Source organism: Heptranchias perlo, chromosome 9, assembly GCF_035084215.1.
Source record: "Heptranchias perlo isolate sHepPer1 chromosome 9, sHepPer1.hap1, whole genome shotgun sequence".
NCBI classification, from domain to species: Eukaryota; Metazoa; Chordata; class Chondrichthyes; order Hexanchiformes; family Hexanchidae; genus Heptranchias; species Heptranchias perlo.
This window is the reverse complement of record NC_090333.1, coordinates 53,262,056-53,281,751: the sequence shown is the minus strand read 5'-3', so window position 1 is coordinate 53,281,751 and position 19,696 is coordinate 53,262,056. Positions and strand designations below refer to the sequence as shown.

At 42.9% G+C, this 19,696-nt stretch overlaps 2 protein-coding genes and 1 long non-coding RNA gene across 9 annotated transcripts in view; 1 reads left to right on the top strand and 2 right to left on the bottom strand.

Moving 5' to 3' along the window:
• odr4 (odr-4 GPCR localization factor homolog) overlaps positions 1-9,277 on the bottom strand; it is an 83,878-nt gene extending 74,601 nt beyond the window's left edge. For 3 of the 6 annotated variants that reach the window (XM_067990452.1, XM_067990450.1, XM_067990455.1), the window contains exons 1-2: positions 9,172-9,271; positions 7,474-7,579 (exon numbers count right to left, since the gene is read on the bottom strand). The gene's annotated coding sequence lies outside the window, so the exon portion shown is untranslated. Of the gene's footprint in view, positions 1-6,633; positions 6,731-7,473; positions 7,580-9,171 lie in introns of those variants that run through there. The other 3 variants (XM_067990451.1, XM_067990456.1, XM_067990454.1) reach the window with 3 other exon arrangements.
• LOC137325394 (uncharacterized) overlaps positions 8,801-19,696 on the top strand; it is a 39,880-nt gene continuing 28,984 nt past the window's right edge. The window contains exon 1 of the long non-coding RNA XR_010963874.1: positions 8,801-9,013. This is a non-coding gene — a long non-coding RNA (uncharacterized lncRNA). The remainder of the gene's footprint in view (positions 9,014-19,696) is intronic.
• Positions 16,707-19,696, bottom strand: part of kifap3a (kinesin-associated protein 3a) — a 181,056-nt gene continuing 178,066 nt past the window's right edge. The window contains exon 20 of one of the 2 annotated variants that reach the window (XM_067990447.1): positions 16,707-17,526. In XM_067990447.1, the coding sequence (XP_067846548.1) occupies positions 17,418-17,526 (109 nt within the window). In that variant the 3' untranslated portion in view covers positions 16,707-17,417. The remainder of the gene's footprint in view (positions 17,527-19,696) is intronic. The other variant, XM_067990449.1, reaches the window with a different exon arrangement.

Here is a 19,696-nt window from a genome sequence, read left to right as displayed (position 1 = left end):
TGAATGTCAGCTCCGAATGTGAACGTTTGACAACTATGCATATGTAAGGCCATTGGATTGGGTGTATGAGTTGCACACCATTGCTGGTCACGACCTTCTGACTCAGAAGCAAGAAGACTACCATTGAGCCAAGGCTGACACAATCAAGCAAAGTGTTCACCTTCAATTATTTTATACAGTTCAGTCACCACTTTTATAGGCCAGAATGTCAGTTCCAAAAATTCTGCCATGTGTTTGCACAGTGCATCATCCAGCTTAAAACATGCTTTTGACACTCTATAATGGAAACAGGATTTGTTTCTAACAAAGTAGCAATCTTCCTACAAAAATATTTCTGAGCCCCATTTGCTCGATAGATGTGTTACGCGGTCATGCTCTTTGGTAATGGTCTACAAACATGCTTGCTTCATTTGATTGCTAAAAACATACTGACTGAAGGCCAGGGATCATGCATGGTACTATTTTATGGCCATCAGAAAAAATTAGTCCAAAGATTTCTTGGTCATTATCACTGAGTCACATTGGACCTTTCCAATGAAGGAATAATCCAACAGAACATGACTGTTTAGTGTCATCTTCAAGCACATTATTTTTAATTTTTAAAAAAATTCATTCATGGGATGTGGGCATCACTGGAAAGGCCAGCATTTATTGCCCATCCTTAACTGCCCTTGAGAAAGTAATGGTGAGACACCTCTTGAACCGCTGCAGTCCGTGTGGTGAAGGTTCTCCCACAGTGAGGTCCAGGATTTTGACCCAGCGACGATGAAGGAACGGCGATATATTTCCAAGTCGGGATGGTGTGTGACTTGGAGGGGAACATGCAGGTGGTGTTGTTCCCATGTACCTGCTGCCCTTGTCCTTCTAGGTAGTAGAGGTCGCAGGTTTGGGAGGTGTTATCGAAGAAGCCTTGGCGAGTTGCTGCAGTGCATCTTGTAGATGATACACACTGCAGCCACGGTCCGCCAGTGGTGGAGGGAGTGAATGTTTAAGATGGTGGATGGGGTGCCAATCAAGCGGGCTGCTTTATCTTGGATGGTGTCGAGCTTCTTGAGTGTTGTTGGAGCTGCTCTCATCCAGGCAAGTGGAGAGTATTCCATCACACTCCTGACTTGTGCCTTGTAGATGGTGGAATGGCTCTGGGGAGTCAAGAGGTAAGTCACTCGCCGCAGAATACACAACCTCTGACCTGCTCTTGTAGCTACAGTATTTATGTGGCTAGTCCAGTTAAGTTTTTGGTCAAGAGTGACTCCCAGGATGTTGATGCTGGGGGGTTGGGCGATGGTAATGCCGTTGAATGTCAAGGGGAGGTGGTTAGACTCTCTCTTGTTGGAGATGGTCATTGCCTGGCACTTGTCTGGCGTGAATGTTACTTGCCACTTATCAGCCCAAGCCTGGATGTTGTCCAGGTCTTGCTGCATGTGGGCACGGGCTGCTTCATTATCTGAGGGGTTGCGAATGGAACTGAACACTGTGCAATCATCAGCAAACATCCCCATTTCTGACCTTATGATGGAGGGAAGATCATTAATGAAGCAGCTGAAAATGGTTGGGCCTAAGACTCTGCCCTGAGGAACTCCTGCAGCAAGGTCCTGGGGCTGAGATGATTGGCCTCCAACAACCACTACCATCTTCCTTTGTGCGAGGTATGACTCCAGCCACTGGAGAGTTTTCCCCCTGATTTCCATTGAATTCAATTTTACTAGGGCTCCTTGGTGCCACATTCGGTCAAATGCTGCCTTGATGTCAAGGACAGTCACTCTCACCTCATCTCTGGAATTCAGCTCTTTTGTCCATGTTTGGACCAAGGCTGTAATGGTGTCTGGAGCCAAGTGGTCCTGGCAGAACCCAAACTGAGCATCGGTGAGCAGGTTAGATGCCAATGTTGTAGTTGTACTGAAACAGCTTCGCTAGAGGCGCGGTTAATTCTGGAGCACAAGTCTTCAGCACTACAGCCGGGATGTTGTCTGGGCCGATTGCCTTTGCTGTATCCAGTGCACTCAGCCGTTTCTTGATATCACGTGCAGTGAATTGAATTGGCTGAAGACTGGCTTCTGTGATGGTGGGGATATCGGGAGGAGGCAGAGATGGATCATCCACTCGGCACTTCTGGCTGAAGATGGTTGCAAACGCTTCAGCCTTGTCTTTTGCACTCACGTGCTGGACTCTGCCATCATTGAGGATGGGGATGTTTGCATAGCCTCCTCTTCCCGTTAGTTGTTTAATTGTCCACCACCATTCACGACTGGATGTGGCAGGACTGCAGAGCTTTGATCTGATCCGTTGGTTGTGGATCTATTAGCTCTGTCTATAGCATGCTGCTTCCGCTGTTTAGCATGCATGTAGTCCTGTGTCGTAGCTTCACCAGGTTGGCAGCTCATTTTTAGGTACGCCTGGTGCTGCTCCTGGCACGCTCTTCTACACTCCTCATTGAACCAGGGTTGATCCCCTGGCTTGATGGTAATGGTAGAGTGAGGGATATGCCGGGCCATGAGGTTACAGATTGTGGTGGAATACAATTCTGCTGCTGCTGATGGCCCTCAGTGCCTCAAGGATGCCCAGTTTTGAGCTGCTGGATCTGTTCTGAATCTATCCCACGTATCTTAATCTCCCATCAGCAGTTTAGTTTCACCTCATACTTAGACTGGTACCAGAAGCCTCATTGCTGTCATCCAGGCATCGCAAATTCCCAAATTTATATATGAATGCATTGCTTCAGCCAAAGGATGCTTCAGACACCATGAATGCCCTGTCTCATAAGAACTATTATCTCATTAATTTATCACTGAAAGATAGTAAATACTGGATTTCCTTAACCTGCTCCAGAAGGACTTTTGCCCACTGCCCAAACCATTTTCCTGGTTCTAGGGTGTTCAGTTATGGAGGGTGGGCTACCAGCAGGATCCCCACCACTGAGAGGGAGCACACACTGTCAAAGGAACAAAATGATGGTAGTGCTGCAGGGGGACCTACAGCAGCATTTAATGAGGAGGGGACCACAGAGAGGGCAAAAGAGCCCCAAAGACTAGCCTAGACTTTCTCATTTAGGCCTAGGCTGGGCTTTCGTCTTCATCCAATGAGTGGTTGAGACCTAGGGAGAGGGGCACACTGCGAGGGCCTCTCCTTCTAAAGTGGGGGGGGGGGGTCTAGCAGGCCTTCAGTAGCTGTCACCATCCCTCTCTGGTGGTCAGCAACATCGGCAGCACAAGAAATGGAAATGGGTTAGGTTGCCAGGCCCCACCTCCCTGCCATATAAATGTCATTTACACACAGTGGGGCAGTAAAGAAGCAGCCAGTTGTCTTCTTTACAATGACGGGGGGAGGGCGATGTAGGTCACAATAGGATGTTAAGGGTAGGCTTCCTGTCCGATTTCCCCAACATTTTTGTTTGGGGAGAATAGTGGAGGAAAATCCAGGCTTAAGAGAACATCTCAGAACTCTGCTCAATTCTCCGCTGAATTTGGTGCTGAAATTCAGGTCCTGAAACGCATATGCACCTCAGGATATGATTTTCAACGTGAAAAACAGGAGAATTACAGGCACACGGGGCTTTTTTGTTTACAAAAATCGGGAAATTTTTTTTAAACCAAACTGCCAACCCCAAAATATCCAGGAACTTAGGTGGAAATCATTCAAAAACAACTTTAATGATCCTTTTTATTATTCTTAGAACTATCTGTCTTAGGACTACAAAGTAATTCCCTTTTAATAAATAACCAGCTAATTTCCCAGAGTGATGCTGATGGGTAGCCTGGGATCTAGAGTATGACTATTACGTGTAGGTGCTAACCTGGCCTATCACTTTAAGGTCACTGCTGAGATATGCCTTGTGATGAAGTACCTAAATAGATCCTGAGTTCAATCAGAGTTTAACTGCTGTCAGTTTGGCTCAGTTGATAGCATTCTTGTCTGAGCCAGAAAGTTGTGTTCAAGCACAGAACCATTTTTTATTAAAAATTCATTCTTGGGATGGGGGTGTCCTTGCCAGGCCATTATTTATTGCCCATCCCTTGTTGCCCTTGAGAATGTGGCGGTGGGCCTTCTTCAACCACTGCAGCCCGTGCGGCGAAGATGCTCCCGCAATGGTGGTAGGTAAGGAGTACCAGGGTTTTCACCCAGTTATGGCTGAAGGGACAGCGATATATGTCCAAGTCATGATGGTGTGTGACTTGGAGGGGAAGTTGGAAGTGATGGTGTTCCCATACACCTGCTCCCCTTGTCCTTCTAGGAGATGGAGGTCGTGGATTTGGGAGGCGCTGCCGAAGAACCCTTGGTGAGTTCTGTAGACAGTACGCACTGTAGCCACGGTACGCCGGTGTTGGAGTAGGTGGACATCTAGGCTAGCGGATGAGGTGTCTATCAAGTGGACTGCTTTGTCCTGGATCGTACCAATCTTCTTGATGTTGTTGAAGCTGCACCCATCCAAGCAAGTGAAGGGTATTCCATCACAGTCCTGACTTGTGCCTTGTAAGGTGGTGGAAAGGCTTTGGGGAGTCAGGAGATGAGCTACTCACTCCAGAATTCACAGCTTATGGCCTGCTCTAGTAGCTGTGGCATTTCTGTGGCTGGTCCAGTTGAGTTTCTGGTCACTGGTAACCTCCAAGATGTTGATAGTGGGAGATTCAGTGACGGTAATTCCATGTCAAGGAGAGGTGGTTAGGCTCTCTTTTGTTGGGGATGATCATTGCCTGACACTTAAATGGCAAGAAACATTCGCACCACGCATCAGCCCAAGCCTGTTTGGTGTCCAGCTCTTGCTGCACGCAGGCATGGACTGCTTCATTATCTGAGGAATTGCAAATGGAGCTGAACACTGTGCAATCATCAGCAAATTTCTGACCATAAGATGGAGGGAAGGTAATTGATGAAGGAGCTGAAGATCGTTGTGCCTAGATCACTGCCCCGACAAACTCCAGCAGCAATGTCCTGAGGTTAAGATGATTGACCTCCAACAACCATAACCATCTTCCTTTGTGCCAGGTTTGACTCCAGCCATTGGAGAATGTTCCCTCTGATCTCCATTGACTTCCTTGATGGAACTAGAGTTCCTTGATGCCAAACTCAGTCAAATGCTGTCTTGATGTCAAGGGCAGTCACTCTCACCTCACCTCGAGAATTCAGCTCTTTTTTGGGCCAAGGCTTTAATGAGGTCTGGAGCCGAGTGGTCCTGGCAGAACCTCCTCATATCTAAACAATCAGGCTGGAAAGCTGACCAGATGTGACTTCCCAGCACCAAAGATAGGCAATTTAACAGCATTAAATTTAACATTCTTAAATGAAGAATAAGCTACTATGATCACAGCTGCCCATTAGGATACAGAGACTTCTTTTTTGAACACTGCAATTAAGGAAGATTAGAAACAAAGAAATATGAATCTAAAAAGCATGCTTTCTGTTATGTAACAACAAATAAGACAGTGCTGATTTCCAGGTAATGTAGAGAGGCAGTAACCTACTGTATTCTGATTATTTGGTGTTTTGATTTTATCTAAATCCGAGAAGTAAAAAGTATAAATAATCAGAGTGGCTATTGACAGCGTGGCCAACCTGCATCGTTGATGGCATCGCAATTACTATTGAAACCACTGGCGTATTAACATGACAGGCCTGCACCATCAACCATGTCGCAGTGGCTACAAACGCCACACGATTTAGGATAAGGAGGTTAGAGTGTTAGGGCTCGTGGGTTAGGGTTGGAAACCACTACTGACACCGCGTGATTTGGGGTTTATGTTTTAGGGGTTAAGGATCAGTGGTTCGAATTAGGGTTAGAAATCACTACTGACAACGCGGTGTAACTAGACACGTCAATAACTTTTTTTTAATATAAAGGCAATCACAGAATAGTGTTTTCTATAATACACACGTCTTCAATTCCAATCATTGTAAGTGGAAGTAAATTAGCGTAGCTCTGATTTTGGAGTTAAGTGCTTGGAAATAGGATACGTTTAGTGACATAGTGCGGGTCGGCCGTGTTGTTAATAGTCATTGTGACGCCATTGACGATGCAGGTTGGCCACGTTGTCAATAGTCACTCCAATTTAAAAAATGGTTTGCCTCACTCATACCTGCAACATCACAAAAGATGCGTTGTCTGCCTGTACTTTGACATTTCTTATGGGTTAGGAGGTGGAGGCAATGTAGTCAGCATTAGCCACTTTCGATTATCCGGCAACATAAACTAGGTGTGGAATAAGTGATCCATTATAATGAATTGCAGAAACAGCACAGTTTGGAAAAAGTAAACTTTAAGAGTTTGTTTCAAACTAGTATGTTTAGACTGTGTCTATGACTATTTTCTCTTTATTGCTATGTTGAAAGTTTTTATGCAAAGAAAGGTATTGTTTGATTAGCTTGAGGTGTATGGTGTAATTTGAACCCTCTCAGTTAGATTACTAGCCCATAATCGCTCCATGGTTTTTTAAAAAATAATATTTTATGCGTTTTTTAAAAATTGAGTTTTCACTGTTCTTGTGCTGACAGCTGCTGGCAGTATAGATAGACATCAGTACAAACTCCAAGTGTCATTGCATTTTATGCTGTTTACACTGTAGGATTAAAGGGGAAGTATGGTTGACTAAATGCCGCTCAATCCTATATGTTATAAAGAGAGATAAATATTTTTACACTTACCGGTATTTTCTCAGTCACCCTTTGTTACCTTGTTGTATGCTTTAGAACTGTTGGCTGCAGCTGCTTTGGAATAGATATTCTATGTAGAACTCCCTTCCTGTGACAACATAAAGTTTGACTCCAGTGACATCATGAATGAAAAAAGCTGCCCACAATTCAATGTCCCTCAAAGGAGTTAAACTTCACAATGTTACAGGAGTGGAGTTCTACAAAAAATCTGTTCTAAGAGACTACTGCAGCAGTTTTAAAGCGTACAAGATGATAACATGAGGGTCTGAGGGTTTACAAATATCAATCTCCTTTTATAACATTTATAATTCTAAGGCAATTTAGTAGACTGTACTTTCCTCTTAACATTAGTATTTTGGACTTATTGAGGAATAATCTGCAGTTAAAAATATGCCTCACTGAAGTATATAAAACACTGTACAACTTGGTTAATATTGTTAACCTGAACATTGCTTTAAAATAATAGGCACAATATAGGTCATAAATATAAACCAGAGAAAAATAAATTTAGATACCAGAAGGATATGACAAATGTCTAGAATAGTGTACCAAGCAGGGTAATAGAGAATCAATCTTCAGGGAAGTTCAAAACATACCTGGATCCTAATATGGGACAGCTAGAATCCTAGCTTTCCTCATCCTTGACTTTTATGTTTTTTGTGAATACTACAGAGAAGATTCACAGAAATCATATTTATGAGTTATCCCAGCTCAGGAACTTTCAGATTGGTCCCCATAGCCTACATTGGAATAACAAAATGTCAACTAAATTAAGAAGAATATGGATTGCAGACACTTATGTCGATAGAAATGTTGGGGTGAGATAGCTACCTTAGTACACCTCCTTTGGAACTGTCTACAGTGCTTGATATACTGAACATAAGAGGCTCCAGAAGCTCCTCAAAATACACATTCTGTTTGAGTAGGAATGGGAATTCTAGGAAAAAACATAAAGAACTAAGTATGGAAGAGTAGATTGCAAACTGATTGTACAAATTCTCCAGAAAAAGTAGCAAGGGAAGAACCGTCGGGATTGAAATTCCTCAAATTGCTATTTTTAAATCAAAAAACTTGGGAGAAAGCAGACATTTTCATTAAATTTATCAACAGGAAGAATTTCACCTACAAAATATTTTGGTAAGTGAAGTTTAGCAGAGTCTTCTTGACAATATTTTGATTGATTTTCACAAATCATGGCTATAAGAGAGTGCAGGTGACACCCAGGAAAACACTTTGGGGATGGGAGTATCAAAAAGAGACATTGCAGTAATGAGAAATTGATCTCAAGGTAAATGGAATACCAATGTTAAAATATTTTGATACTGAGCATGTAAAGAAGTATAATTGTTGCAAATGAAAATAGGGAATTAGTGCAAAAAGGATCACATGCTGTGAGGGCAGTTATTGGTCAGCTCAGCACTCAAAATGGGAATTCACCCATCATTTCCTGGCAAAACAACACTCCAACATTACACATGGGAAACATCTAGTGTCCGCAAGTATCCCAGTATGTGAGCCAGCCCTTTGCAAAGCTTAAAATAACTTAGGTGGAAACTTACATGCATTTAAGGAGAAGATTGTCAAAGTACTGCACAATGTTTATAAAAAAAGGAAGATTTTTAATGGGCACCACAACAGGCCAAGTCTGCAACATGTGCAACTGGTAGTACAGTTTTGTAGATCGGTATGGAGACAAGAGAACCCAAAATTGTCAAAAAGCAAAAATTCAAAGATTAAAAACCATAATAGCCAAAAGCAAAATTCTGCTGATGCTGGAAATCTGAAATAAAAACAGAAAATGCTGGAAATACTCAGCAAGTCGGGCAGTATCTATGGGAATAATTATCTACGTTAGTCCCCTGCCACAAACTTCCCTTTCACTGCACGTATGGAAACAATTTTATGCACCTTCCATGGCATAAACCTTTAATTATAGAGTCAGTACGCATTAAACAGGATAATGACTACAACAGTTCGTGTGGTTACAAGACAATAATCTGATACAAGTATTAGCACTTGCAAGGTTTAAAACTGAGACACTGGAGAAAGTAAATTTACTCAAGAATTCCTTAGGCCCTTTGATATGAGCGGGGGGGGGGGGGAGGGCAAGAGATTGAAGGGGGCGGGGCTACAATCACCTTATGAGGTCACCAGGGAATCATGAGGGCAAAGCGTTTATTGTGACCTCACAATGAAGGTGTCATTTCAGGATGCGTCACCAAACCACACCGTACAAATAATAGGTCGGGAAAGCAATAATCGGAAAATAATCAAATAATAATAAGGTGACAGGATCATAATGCCTCCCATCCTATTGTTTCCAGTTGACTGACGTTGCCTCGGGTTTCCAGCCGAAAATGTTTTCCTCAGGGTGAGTGTGACGAAGAAACAAGTCAGTATATATTTTGATGTCGTATAACCTGACGGTGAGACAGGATCCTCCCAGCTCTCTGACTGTCAGTCGATCTACATTTGAGTAAGTTTACTGAGGGCCGGCCAACAGCTCTCGGTGTCTACCTTCTCTCTTACCTCTCACTTTTTCTCCAGCAGCGTCGTTTTTTTTTCGATCAGATTTCGCCCTAACCTCCCGCTACGGCTCTCGGCCAATCAGCGCTGGCTGGCCCACACTGATGACGTGTCGCTCACTAACCGCCGGGAGCGCGGTGCGCGCGGGCAAGGCGGAAACCTGCGGTTAACGGTTGGGCGCGCGCTGCGAATTCAAATGAAAACAGCGCCCCTCCCCCACCGCAGGCGAGCGGTGCTGCACAGAGAGCAATGGAAATGGCCAGTGTCAATCTCAGTTACAACACAGGGCAGGGCGAATGGATTGCAACACTGATTTAAAATGATGCTTTAAAAAATTTCTTCGTGTAATTTTTTTTTGCCAACTTCCATGTAAAGTGCAGAGACTTGAGAGCACATAATCCAGGCTGGTACTTTGTGCAGTGCTGAGGGAATGCTGCACTGTCTTTCGGATGGGACGTGAAACCGAGGCACCATCTGCCCTCAGGTGGATGTAAAAGATCCCATGGCACTTTTCAAAGAAGAACAGGAGAGTTATCCTGGCCAACATTTATCACTCAATCACCAGCACCAAAATTGGTGATTTTTCTCTCATTGTGGGACCTCGCTAGGCGCAAACTGGTGCTGCATTTCCTTAAATTACAAACAGTGACTGCAATTCAAAAGCTGTGAATCACGTGAAGATGTGAAAGATCCTAGATGAATGCAAGTCCTTTCTCAAAACACATTAAAAATCATGGATTTGTGAGAAAAGTGGCAGAACACTCTGATGGATTGATTTAGATAATTAATAGTTTTTGATTTAATTTCTTTGCAAACTGGTGAAATATATTTGCATGCAGAATAAGTGTGGTCTATTACCTCAATTTTTCACAAAATTAGATTTGGCTTTACAACTACAATTTTGATACTTCATGCTTTTGGCCATAGCATCAGAGAGCCAGTTCATGCTGCACTCCTTAGCCCCTGATACAAAGAAGATGTTTGTAGAGGCATAGGAGATGTTCACTTACTGGCCCGGTAGGGACTATAAACAATCTGCTACATTCAGCAACCTCCAACACCACTGCAGTTGATCTGAATGTTAAACCATTCAGATGGTCTGGTGAGATGAAGACATCGATTGAGGGGAAACACCATCCCAAAGGTCTCTGTTTATTGGGATATGCAGTTGTGTGGATGGACTGCCTTGCAGTTTAAGATGTCAGCTTGTAGTATTGTCCAACCATGCTAGGTACAGACACCAATGGGTAATTCAGATTGAGTCAGTTGCACAGCCTTCACGATTTCAGCGTGGACTCTGGAACACTTTCCTTAGCCCCTCTGCCTTGCCTCTCTCTTATCCTTCAAAGGCCTCCTCAAAACCTACCTCTATGATCTTGCTTTCAGTCACCACCCCATTCCTCATCTCTCCATTTCTTGGTTCCAGTTATTTTCACCTCTTTGAAGGGCTTTAAGATGTTAAAGGATAAAGTGTAAGTTGCAGTTGTTACAATAAAAAAGGTTCCTCTCAAAATCAGTTCCTTTAGATTATGCATGGGCTGAATTATTGATCGCCTTTTATATACTTAACAAGAATCGATTCTAGCCTGGTGGTACTGGTAACCACAGTACTACCGACACAATCTGCCAGATGCAGATACCCTGAACCTTGACTAGTTCAGGGGATGTCCCTCTTTAAATTAGGATAAATGCAGGAAGACATTAATAAACTTGCAGAATGGGCACATAAATGACAAATGAATTTCAATATAGATAAGTGTGAGGTGGTACATATTGGTAGGAAGAATAAGGAAGCCACATATTCCTTGGAAAGTAAGAGTCTAAATGGGGTAGAGGAGCAGAAGGATCTGGGGGTACAGATACACAAATCACTAAAAGTAGCAATGCAGGTTAATGAGGCCATTGGAAAAAAAAGGAAAGTACTGGGGTTTATTTCTAGAGGGATAGCATTGAAAAGCAGAGAAGTTAAGTTAAACTTGTATAGAACCTTGGTTAGACCACACTTGGAGTACTATGAACAGTTCTGGTCTCCATATTATAAAAAGGATATAGAGGCACTGGAGAAGATGCAAAAAAAAATTTACGAGGATGAAACCAGAATTAAGAGGTTATACCTATCAAGAATGACTGAACAGGCTGGGGCTCTTTACTTGAGAAAAGAGAAGGCTGTGGGGTTACCTGATAGAGGTCTTCAAGCTTATGAAGAGGTTTGATGGGGACATATAGAGAAGATATTTCCATTTGTGAGACCAGAACTAGGGGCCATAAATATAAGATAGTCACTAATAAATCCAAAAGGGAATTCAGGAGAAATTTCTTTACCCAGAATGGTTAGAATGTGGGACTCGCTACCACAAGGAATAGATGAGGCAACTAGCATAGATGTATTTAAGGGGAAGCTAAATAAACACGAGGGAGAAAGGAATAGAAGGACATGTTGATGGAGTTAGATGATGAAGGGTGGGAGGAGGCTCATGTGGAGCATAAAAACCGGCATAGACCTGTTGGGCCGAATGGCCTGTTTCTTTGCTGTACAGTCTATGTAATTTTTTGTAAAATTCCTAAAAGTATGGACTCCTTTTTTGGATTAATGTGCAGAGTGATTGGCAAGTGGGGAAAAACCCTCAAAGTCTCCCCGGTGAATCGACATTGAGGTGTTTGGGGCAGAGATGCAACTGTGTGCAGAGCTGAGGGGTGGGTAAGGAAATATCAGGGCCAGTTCCAGGTTTTGGGTGGGGCCAAGTGATCCTGGTAATCTTGCTAGACTGTCATGGAAGTCTTGCAGAGTGGGTAGTAAGCCAGTCCACTCATTATCATTGTGGGGAGGTGAGGAGAATGTACTCTGGAGGGTATTCTTTTCAACTGGCTGCAAGACTTTATCATAGGGCTAAAAAAGTGGTGTGTTTTCTGCCTCTTACCCCTCACCTCCTTCCTGTTTTTCACATACAGTTATGGGTACGGTAGCATAGTGGTTATGTTACTGGACTAGTAATCCAGAGGCCCGGACTAATAATCCGGAGTCATGAGTTCAAATCCCACCACGGCAGATGGGGAATTTAAATTCAATTAAATAAAAAATCTGGAATTAAAATACTAGCATCAGTAATGGTGGCCATGAAACTACAGGATTGTCGTAAAAACCCATCTGGTTCACTAATGTCCTTTAGGGAAGGAAACCTGCCGTCCTTACCCGGTCTGGCCGATATGTGACTCCAGACCCACAGCAACGTGGTTGATTCTTAATTGCCCTCTGAAATGGCCTAGCAAGTCGCTCAGTTGTAAAATCTCGCTAAAAGAAGTCACAAGAATAAAACCGGATGGACTACCCGGCATCGGACCACTAGGCACCGGACATGACAAAGGCAAACCAAGCCGAGTCGACCCTGCAAAGTCCTCCTCACTAACATCTGGGGACTTGTGCTAAAATTGGGAGAGCTGTCCCACAGACTAGTCAAGCAATAGCCATACTCACAGAATCATACTTTTCAGCCAATGTCCCAGACTCTTCCATCACTAACCCAGGGTATGTCCTGTCCTACCCGGCAGGACAGACCGACCAGAGGTGGTGGTAGTAGAGTGATATACAGGCAGGAGGGAGTGGCCCTGGGAGTCCTCAACATTGACTCTGGACCCCATGAAATCTCATGGCATCAGGTCAAACATGGAGAAGGAAACCTCCTGCTGATTACCACCTACTGCCCTCCCTCAGCTGATGAATCAGTCCTCCTCCATGTTGAACACCACGTGGAGGAAGCACTGAGGGTAGCAAGGGCACAGAATGTACTCTGGGTGGGAGACTTCAATGTCTATCACCAAGAGTGGCGCAGTAGCACCGCTACTGACCGAGCTGGCCGAGTCCTGAAGGACATAGCTGCCAGACTGGGCCTGCGGCAGGTGGTGAGCGAACCAACACGAGGGAAAAACTTACTTGACCTCGTCCTCACCAATCTACCTGTCGCAAATGCATCTGTCCATGACAGTATTGGTAGGAGTGACCACCGCACAGTTATTGTGGAGACGAAGTCCCGTCTTCGCACTGAGTGCCACACAACACGTTGGATGGTGTCCTATCATCGTGCTAAATGGGAGAGATTCAGAACGGATCTAGCAGCTCAAAACTAGGCATCCATGAAGCACTGTGGGCCATCAGCAGCAGAATTGTATTCCAGCACAATCTGTAAACTCATGGCCCGGCATATTCCTCACTCTACCATTACCAACAAGCCAGGGGATCAACCCTGGTTCAATGAGGAGTGTAGAAGAGCATGCCAGGAGCAGCACTAGGCGTACCTAAAAATGAGGTGCCAACCTGGTGAAGCTACAACACAGGACTACATGCATGCTAAACAGCAGAAGCAACATGCTATAGACAGAGCTAAGCGATTCCACAACCAATGGATCAGATCAAAGCTCTGCAGTCCTGCCACATCCAGTCGTGAATGGTGGTGGACAATTAAACAACTAACGGGAAGAGGAGGCTCTGCAAACATCCCCATCCTCAATGATGGCGGAGTCCAGCACGTGAGTGCAAAAGACAAGGCTGAAGCGTTTGCAACCATCTTCAGCCAGAAGTGCCGAGTGGATGATCCATCTCGGCCTCCTCCCAATATCCCCACCATCACAGAAGCCAGTCTTCAGCCAATTCAATTCACCCCACGTGATATCAAGAAACGGCTGAGTGCACTGGATACAGCAAAGGTGATGGGCCCCGACACATCCCAGCTGTAGTGCTGAAGACTTGTGCTCCAGAACTAGCTGCGCCTTTAGCCGAGCTGTTCCAGTCCAGCTACAACACTGGCATCTACCCCACAATGTGGAAAATTGTCCAGGTGTGTCCTGTCCACAAAAAGCAGGACAAATCCAATCCGGCCAATTACCGCCCCATCAGTCTACTCTCGATCATCAGCAAAGTGATGGAAGGTGTCGTCAACAGTGCTATCAAGCGGCACTTATTCACCAATAACCTGCTCACCGATGCTCAGTTTGGGTTCTGCCAGGACCACTCTGCTCCAGACCTCATTACAGCCTTGGTCCAAACATGGACAAAGGAGCTGAATTCCAGAGGTGAGGTGAGAGTGACTGCCCTTGACATCAAGGCAGCATTTGACCAAGTGTGGCATCGAAGAGCCCTAGTAAAATTGAAGTCGATGGGAATCAGGGGGAAAACTCTCCAGTGGCTAGAGTCATACCTAGCACAAAGGAAGATGGTAGTGGTTGTTGGAGGCCAATCATAGCCCCAGGGCATTGCTGCAGGAGTTCCTCAGGGCAGAGTCCTAGGCCTAACCATCTTCAGCTGCTTCATCAATGACCTTCCCTCCATCATAAGGTCAGAAATGGGGATGTTCGCTGATGATTACAGTGTTCAGTTCCATTCGCAACCCCTCAAATAATGAAGCAGTTCGAGCCCGCATGCAGCAAGACCTGGACAACATCCAGGCTTGGGCTCATAAGTGGCAAGTAGCATTCGCGCCAGGCAATGACGATCTCCAACAAGAGTGTCTAACCACCTCCCCTTGATATTCAACGGCATTACCATTGCCGAATCCCCCACCATCAACATCCTGGGGGTCATCATTGACCAGAAACTTAACTGGACCAGCCATATAAATACTGTGGCTACAAGAGCAGGTTAGAGGCTGGGTATTCTGCGGCGAGTGACTCACCTCCTGACTCCCCAAAGCCTTTCCACCATCTACAAGGCACAAGTCAGGAGTGTGATGGAATATTCTCCACTTGCCTGGATGAGTGCAGCTCCAATAACACTCAAGAAGCTCGACACCATCCAGGACAAAGCAGCCCACTTTATTGGCACCCCATCCACCACCCTAAACATTCACTCCCTTCACCACCGGCGCACAGTGGCTGCAGTGTGTACCATCTACAGGATGCACTGCAGCAACTCGCCAAGGCTTCTTCGACAGCACCTCCCAAACCCGTGACCTCTACCACCTAGAAGGACAAGAGCAGCAGGTACATGGGAACAACACCACCTGCACGTTCCCCTCCAAGTCACAAACCATCCCGACTTGGAAATATATCGCCGTTCCTTCGTCGTCGCTGGGTCAAAATCCTGGAACTCCCTTCCTAACAGCACTGTGGGAGAACCTTCACCACACGGACTGCAGCGGTTCAAGAAGGGGGCTCACCACCACCTTCTCGAGGGCAATTAGGGATGGGCAATAAATGCCGCCTCGCCAGCGACGCCCACATCCCACGAACAAATTTTTTAAAAATGCAAGATTTTATTTCATAGGGAACATGTCCCCCTCCCCCCAGAAAATTTGATTCTTGACACTTCATTGGTACATTTTCCAGTATTTTGGAATCTGAAAAGGAACTTTTACTCAATTTTATTGGCGAGAAGTTATTTTTGGGAATAAATTGTTTTTCTTTATATTTTAGAACTCCCATTAGCTGCATATACTTTATTACTGGGAGGAATGTTTAAAAGATCATGAAATAGTAAATAGGGTTTCCGCCCAGTTTTGTTAACCAGTCCCCATTAAGCAATAGGCAACAAATTTAGAATTGTAATAGTGCTTCAAATGCAGCCCACCCCACAACTGGTGGTGCATTTCTGGGGCTGGGCGGGTGGGAATTCCAGGAGAAAATTTCACAACTGAGATTTTTAATCTATAAAAAGGCAAAAACATTTGGATTTTCAACGGACCAACTATGATGAGCTTCTCAAAAGCAGCACTCCTATCCTTCCTGCCCTCCAACATTCTGCACCCAGTTTCCCTCCCCCCACAACAGCATCACCCAGATTCTGCCACCCCAATTAAGTGCTACTACCAGTTTCTTTCTCTCCCTTCTCTCCAAGTGCTGCTGCTGGCTTCTCACCTCTTCCTCCTCCAAAAGATGGCTGCTGACCAATCCCGCTGCCCATCAATACTTAATTTCTTGGATCACGTTGTTTTGATTACATAGAATTTTACAGCACAGAAACAAGCCATTCGGCCCTACAGGTCTATGCTCACAGGGGCATAATACTGCACTTCTCCAGCGTTTGGTGAATAAATTTCAAATTATTCTCTGATCTCTATGTAACCAGACTATAAGTTTCAAACTATAATCCTTCATTTAATTAGGTTTCCATGTATCTGCAGTTATTGCTGGCATGGTGTACTTCCTGTCTCACTTTATCATGTACTATACTTCCAATCCTTGAGTTAGTAATTTTTTCCAGAAACTTGTTGCCCCTTTCAAGTCTTCCTTGGCTTTCCTACCTGACAAATCTAGGAGCCACTCTTTCAGACCTCCTTTCAAACTCTTCAGTATAGATTTATACATAACAGTAGAGGAATTGGGGTTGAGGGTATTTTGCGCTCAGATTTGTGCTTTTTCCCTGTCTCAATTGTTCTTTTCTTCTGTGGGGATAACTTGCAGGTTTAATGCTGCTTGTTTTTTTTCTAATTTCTATATGATGTGGTCCAGAAAATCCTCCACTCAGAAACCAGAGGATGAAGTACTTGTTTAAATTATAAATATACAACTGTAATAGGAGAGTAACACAAATAAAGGTTATTTTGGTTGTGTTTATTTTGAGTTCTCATTTATTAATTTAATTGGTTCATATAATGCAAAACAAATACAATGCATATAGTAATGCAGAACCTGTGCCAAATCTATTTAAAATTCACATTTGCTAATAAATCACAGTAATGGCAATATAAACCGAAACAAGCTTAATGCACGTGGAAGAAACAGAACAAAAGAAGTGCAACAACCTGCAATTAGGCACAATTCAAGTTATTTAGAGCTAAGAATATGGCTCTGTATTGTGAGTAATAGAATAAACACAGCCTGGAATACTGTATTCATTACAGTAAACAGCTTCATATGTAAAATTGCTAATGTAAAAATTGCTGTTAGGAAGCATTTTATTAGATGAACAAAATGAGACCCTATAACTTAAGTCGCAGACTTATTAGCTATTAGTGTTCACTTATTTAAGACTAGTGTTTCTAAACTAGAGCCTCCACTACAGTTACACTTCAGACTGATGCATCTATCCAAAAGGATAACAGAAACTATATTATACATTAGAATAAAATACAGCTAATATTTTTCACTATGTCAGGACATTGGTCTGTTACATAATTATACAAAATAAAACAGCCTGAACCAGTATAGATCACAAGTTAGCTATGACACCATGCAACACTGACAAGGATTCACAATACATTACAGATTCAATTATGTACAAGGAATGTTACAAAAGCAGTAATAAATATTTCTTGCTGAGCTTATCTGCTTCCAAATGGATAGAGGTAAGGATCATCTAGACGGTAACCATAAGCCGTGACCGGGCGCCCAGGAATGCTACCTGGCTGACCAAACCCATCAACTGCCACACTGAAATCAGGAAAGTAGTTAACAAAATTAGTAAGTCAAAAGATATGGTGTAAAAAGTACATATCTGCATAGCAGTTCAGGTCAGCACTAGATTTTTCAGGTATTTTTCAAGCAATTGCTACAAAATTTTCATTTTTGATAAACCATGCAAAACAAAGACAAACTTGTATTTGTGGCTTATATTTTTGAAATGTCACATCAGTTCATGTACAATGAATTTCTTTGAAACAAAGTGACTGTATTTAATGAAATGTGGCAGCCACATTGCACACAGCAATATTCCACAAAGCAATGCCATTTCATTTGTTTTTAATGGTGTTGATTAAAGAACAAATATTGACCAAAACATCGGAAGAACTCCCTGCTCTTTAAATATTGTCATTTAACTTGAACCACTGAAACAGGATGATGGGATCTTGGTTTAGTATCTCATTCAAAGGACAGCACCAATGACAATGCACAACTCCTTAGAAAATACACTGGTATACTTACATTAAGTTCAAATCCTGGGCGGGGACTTGAACCCATAGCTGCTTTCTGACTCCAAGGTGAGAGTGCTAATAACTACGCCATGCTGACGGTGGGCAGATTAACCACCTTCCAGCCACCAAGTCTTTCACTCACATTACTGGGTGTGTAGACATCTATCTTTACACAGGCCCTATAAACACTTTCATGATCAGTGAACCAACCTTAATGCCAAGCTCTGGAGGATTGATCGTTTTAATTAATTAAAGCCTTTTTGTCTTAAAAGTTCTTTTGTGCTTAAAGCATCTAGTAAAAGTTTGCAGATTAGTCAGTTAAAGATAGTGAACAAATTACAATTACAGGAAATATGATGTACCTTGTTAATTAGACTCATTTCAGTATGTACACTGCATATCAAGGTATAAAGTTTACAATAAAAGGTCCTTTTTTCAAAGCCTAACAGCCCTTTAAATCCTGTATTTTAAAAAATCTTTAATATATATAATCCTGCTCACTTGCTCTGTGCATACTTTTCATGCTGTTAATCACTAATTGCATGCTACTTCCCAGTCTTACAACAGTATTCTTCTCTGGGACTTGGGCTCCAATCCAGCCCAGCTTGATTAAAGTTTCCTTCTCTGATGGCTTATTAAAAAAGGTCATAAATGAACTAAATTTGGGCAGTCTCAGTTCAGTTCAGACAAATCCATAGTTAAACAAAAAGACCATCGCTGGAAATTAAAAGTGAAGATGTGACGTGTGTAAAAACTGTAAGCGTTATACTGGTAAAGCAAGGTAGAGAGCAAGCAATCAGTCTGAGCTACATCCAACTCAAGGTAGCCCTTCCCTATGCCAGTCATTTCTCATTTTCATGTGCATCCAAAATACTAATATCTTCCTTGAGTTTCATTTAACACTCATCATATAACATCTACAAAAGTGCATAATTAATTTTGAATTCTGAATTATAAGAATTGAGAGTATAAAAAGAATATAGCAAAGCACAATCTGAGTAAACAAAGTACGTGGCACTCAAATTACACTTTGGAATACTAGTGTAAAAACAATTAAAATGTTCATCTGATCTTCCTTTTATTTTAATTCCAAACATGTTAGGTTTGTGTTCTTGTATTTCGAACTCTTAAGGACCTATATTTTTACTGAAATATTCCATAAAAGGTTAAAAGCAATTATGTAAAAATAATTATCCTGTACACTGAATTCCATACTTGCTTGACTCGCAAACAAAATCCTGTGCCAAATATTACTGCATGGAGAAATCCAAATTGTAACATTAGATTTTTCCCCTCTATGCTGATGGGGAAATTACTTCTCTAAAAGCTGCTGCGCCAGCAAGGAAAGGCTTTCCAGTAATAAAAGCCAGGTGATATGCATTATTTGGAATTATTGACTGGAAAATTCTCTACTTTGATCTATTAGTGGAAACAATGGTTTGGTTAGATAATGTCCCATCAGGGATCATTTTACTTGGAAACGTGGTCTCAGGTAAGAGGAAAAAAAGTCACAAAATGGATATCATAGTTTAGAACAGGGATGTCAGACCATTTGAAGTTATGGGGCCAGATACAAATCAAAACCTGTGAGTGGGACACATGATTACACAATATATTAAAAAAATGTAAGGCCCATACTTATAAAATTAGACCCCTATATGCAAAAAGCAAGACTCCCAACTACAAAA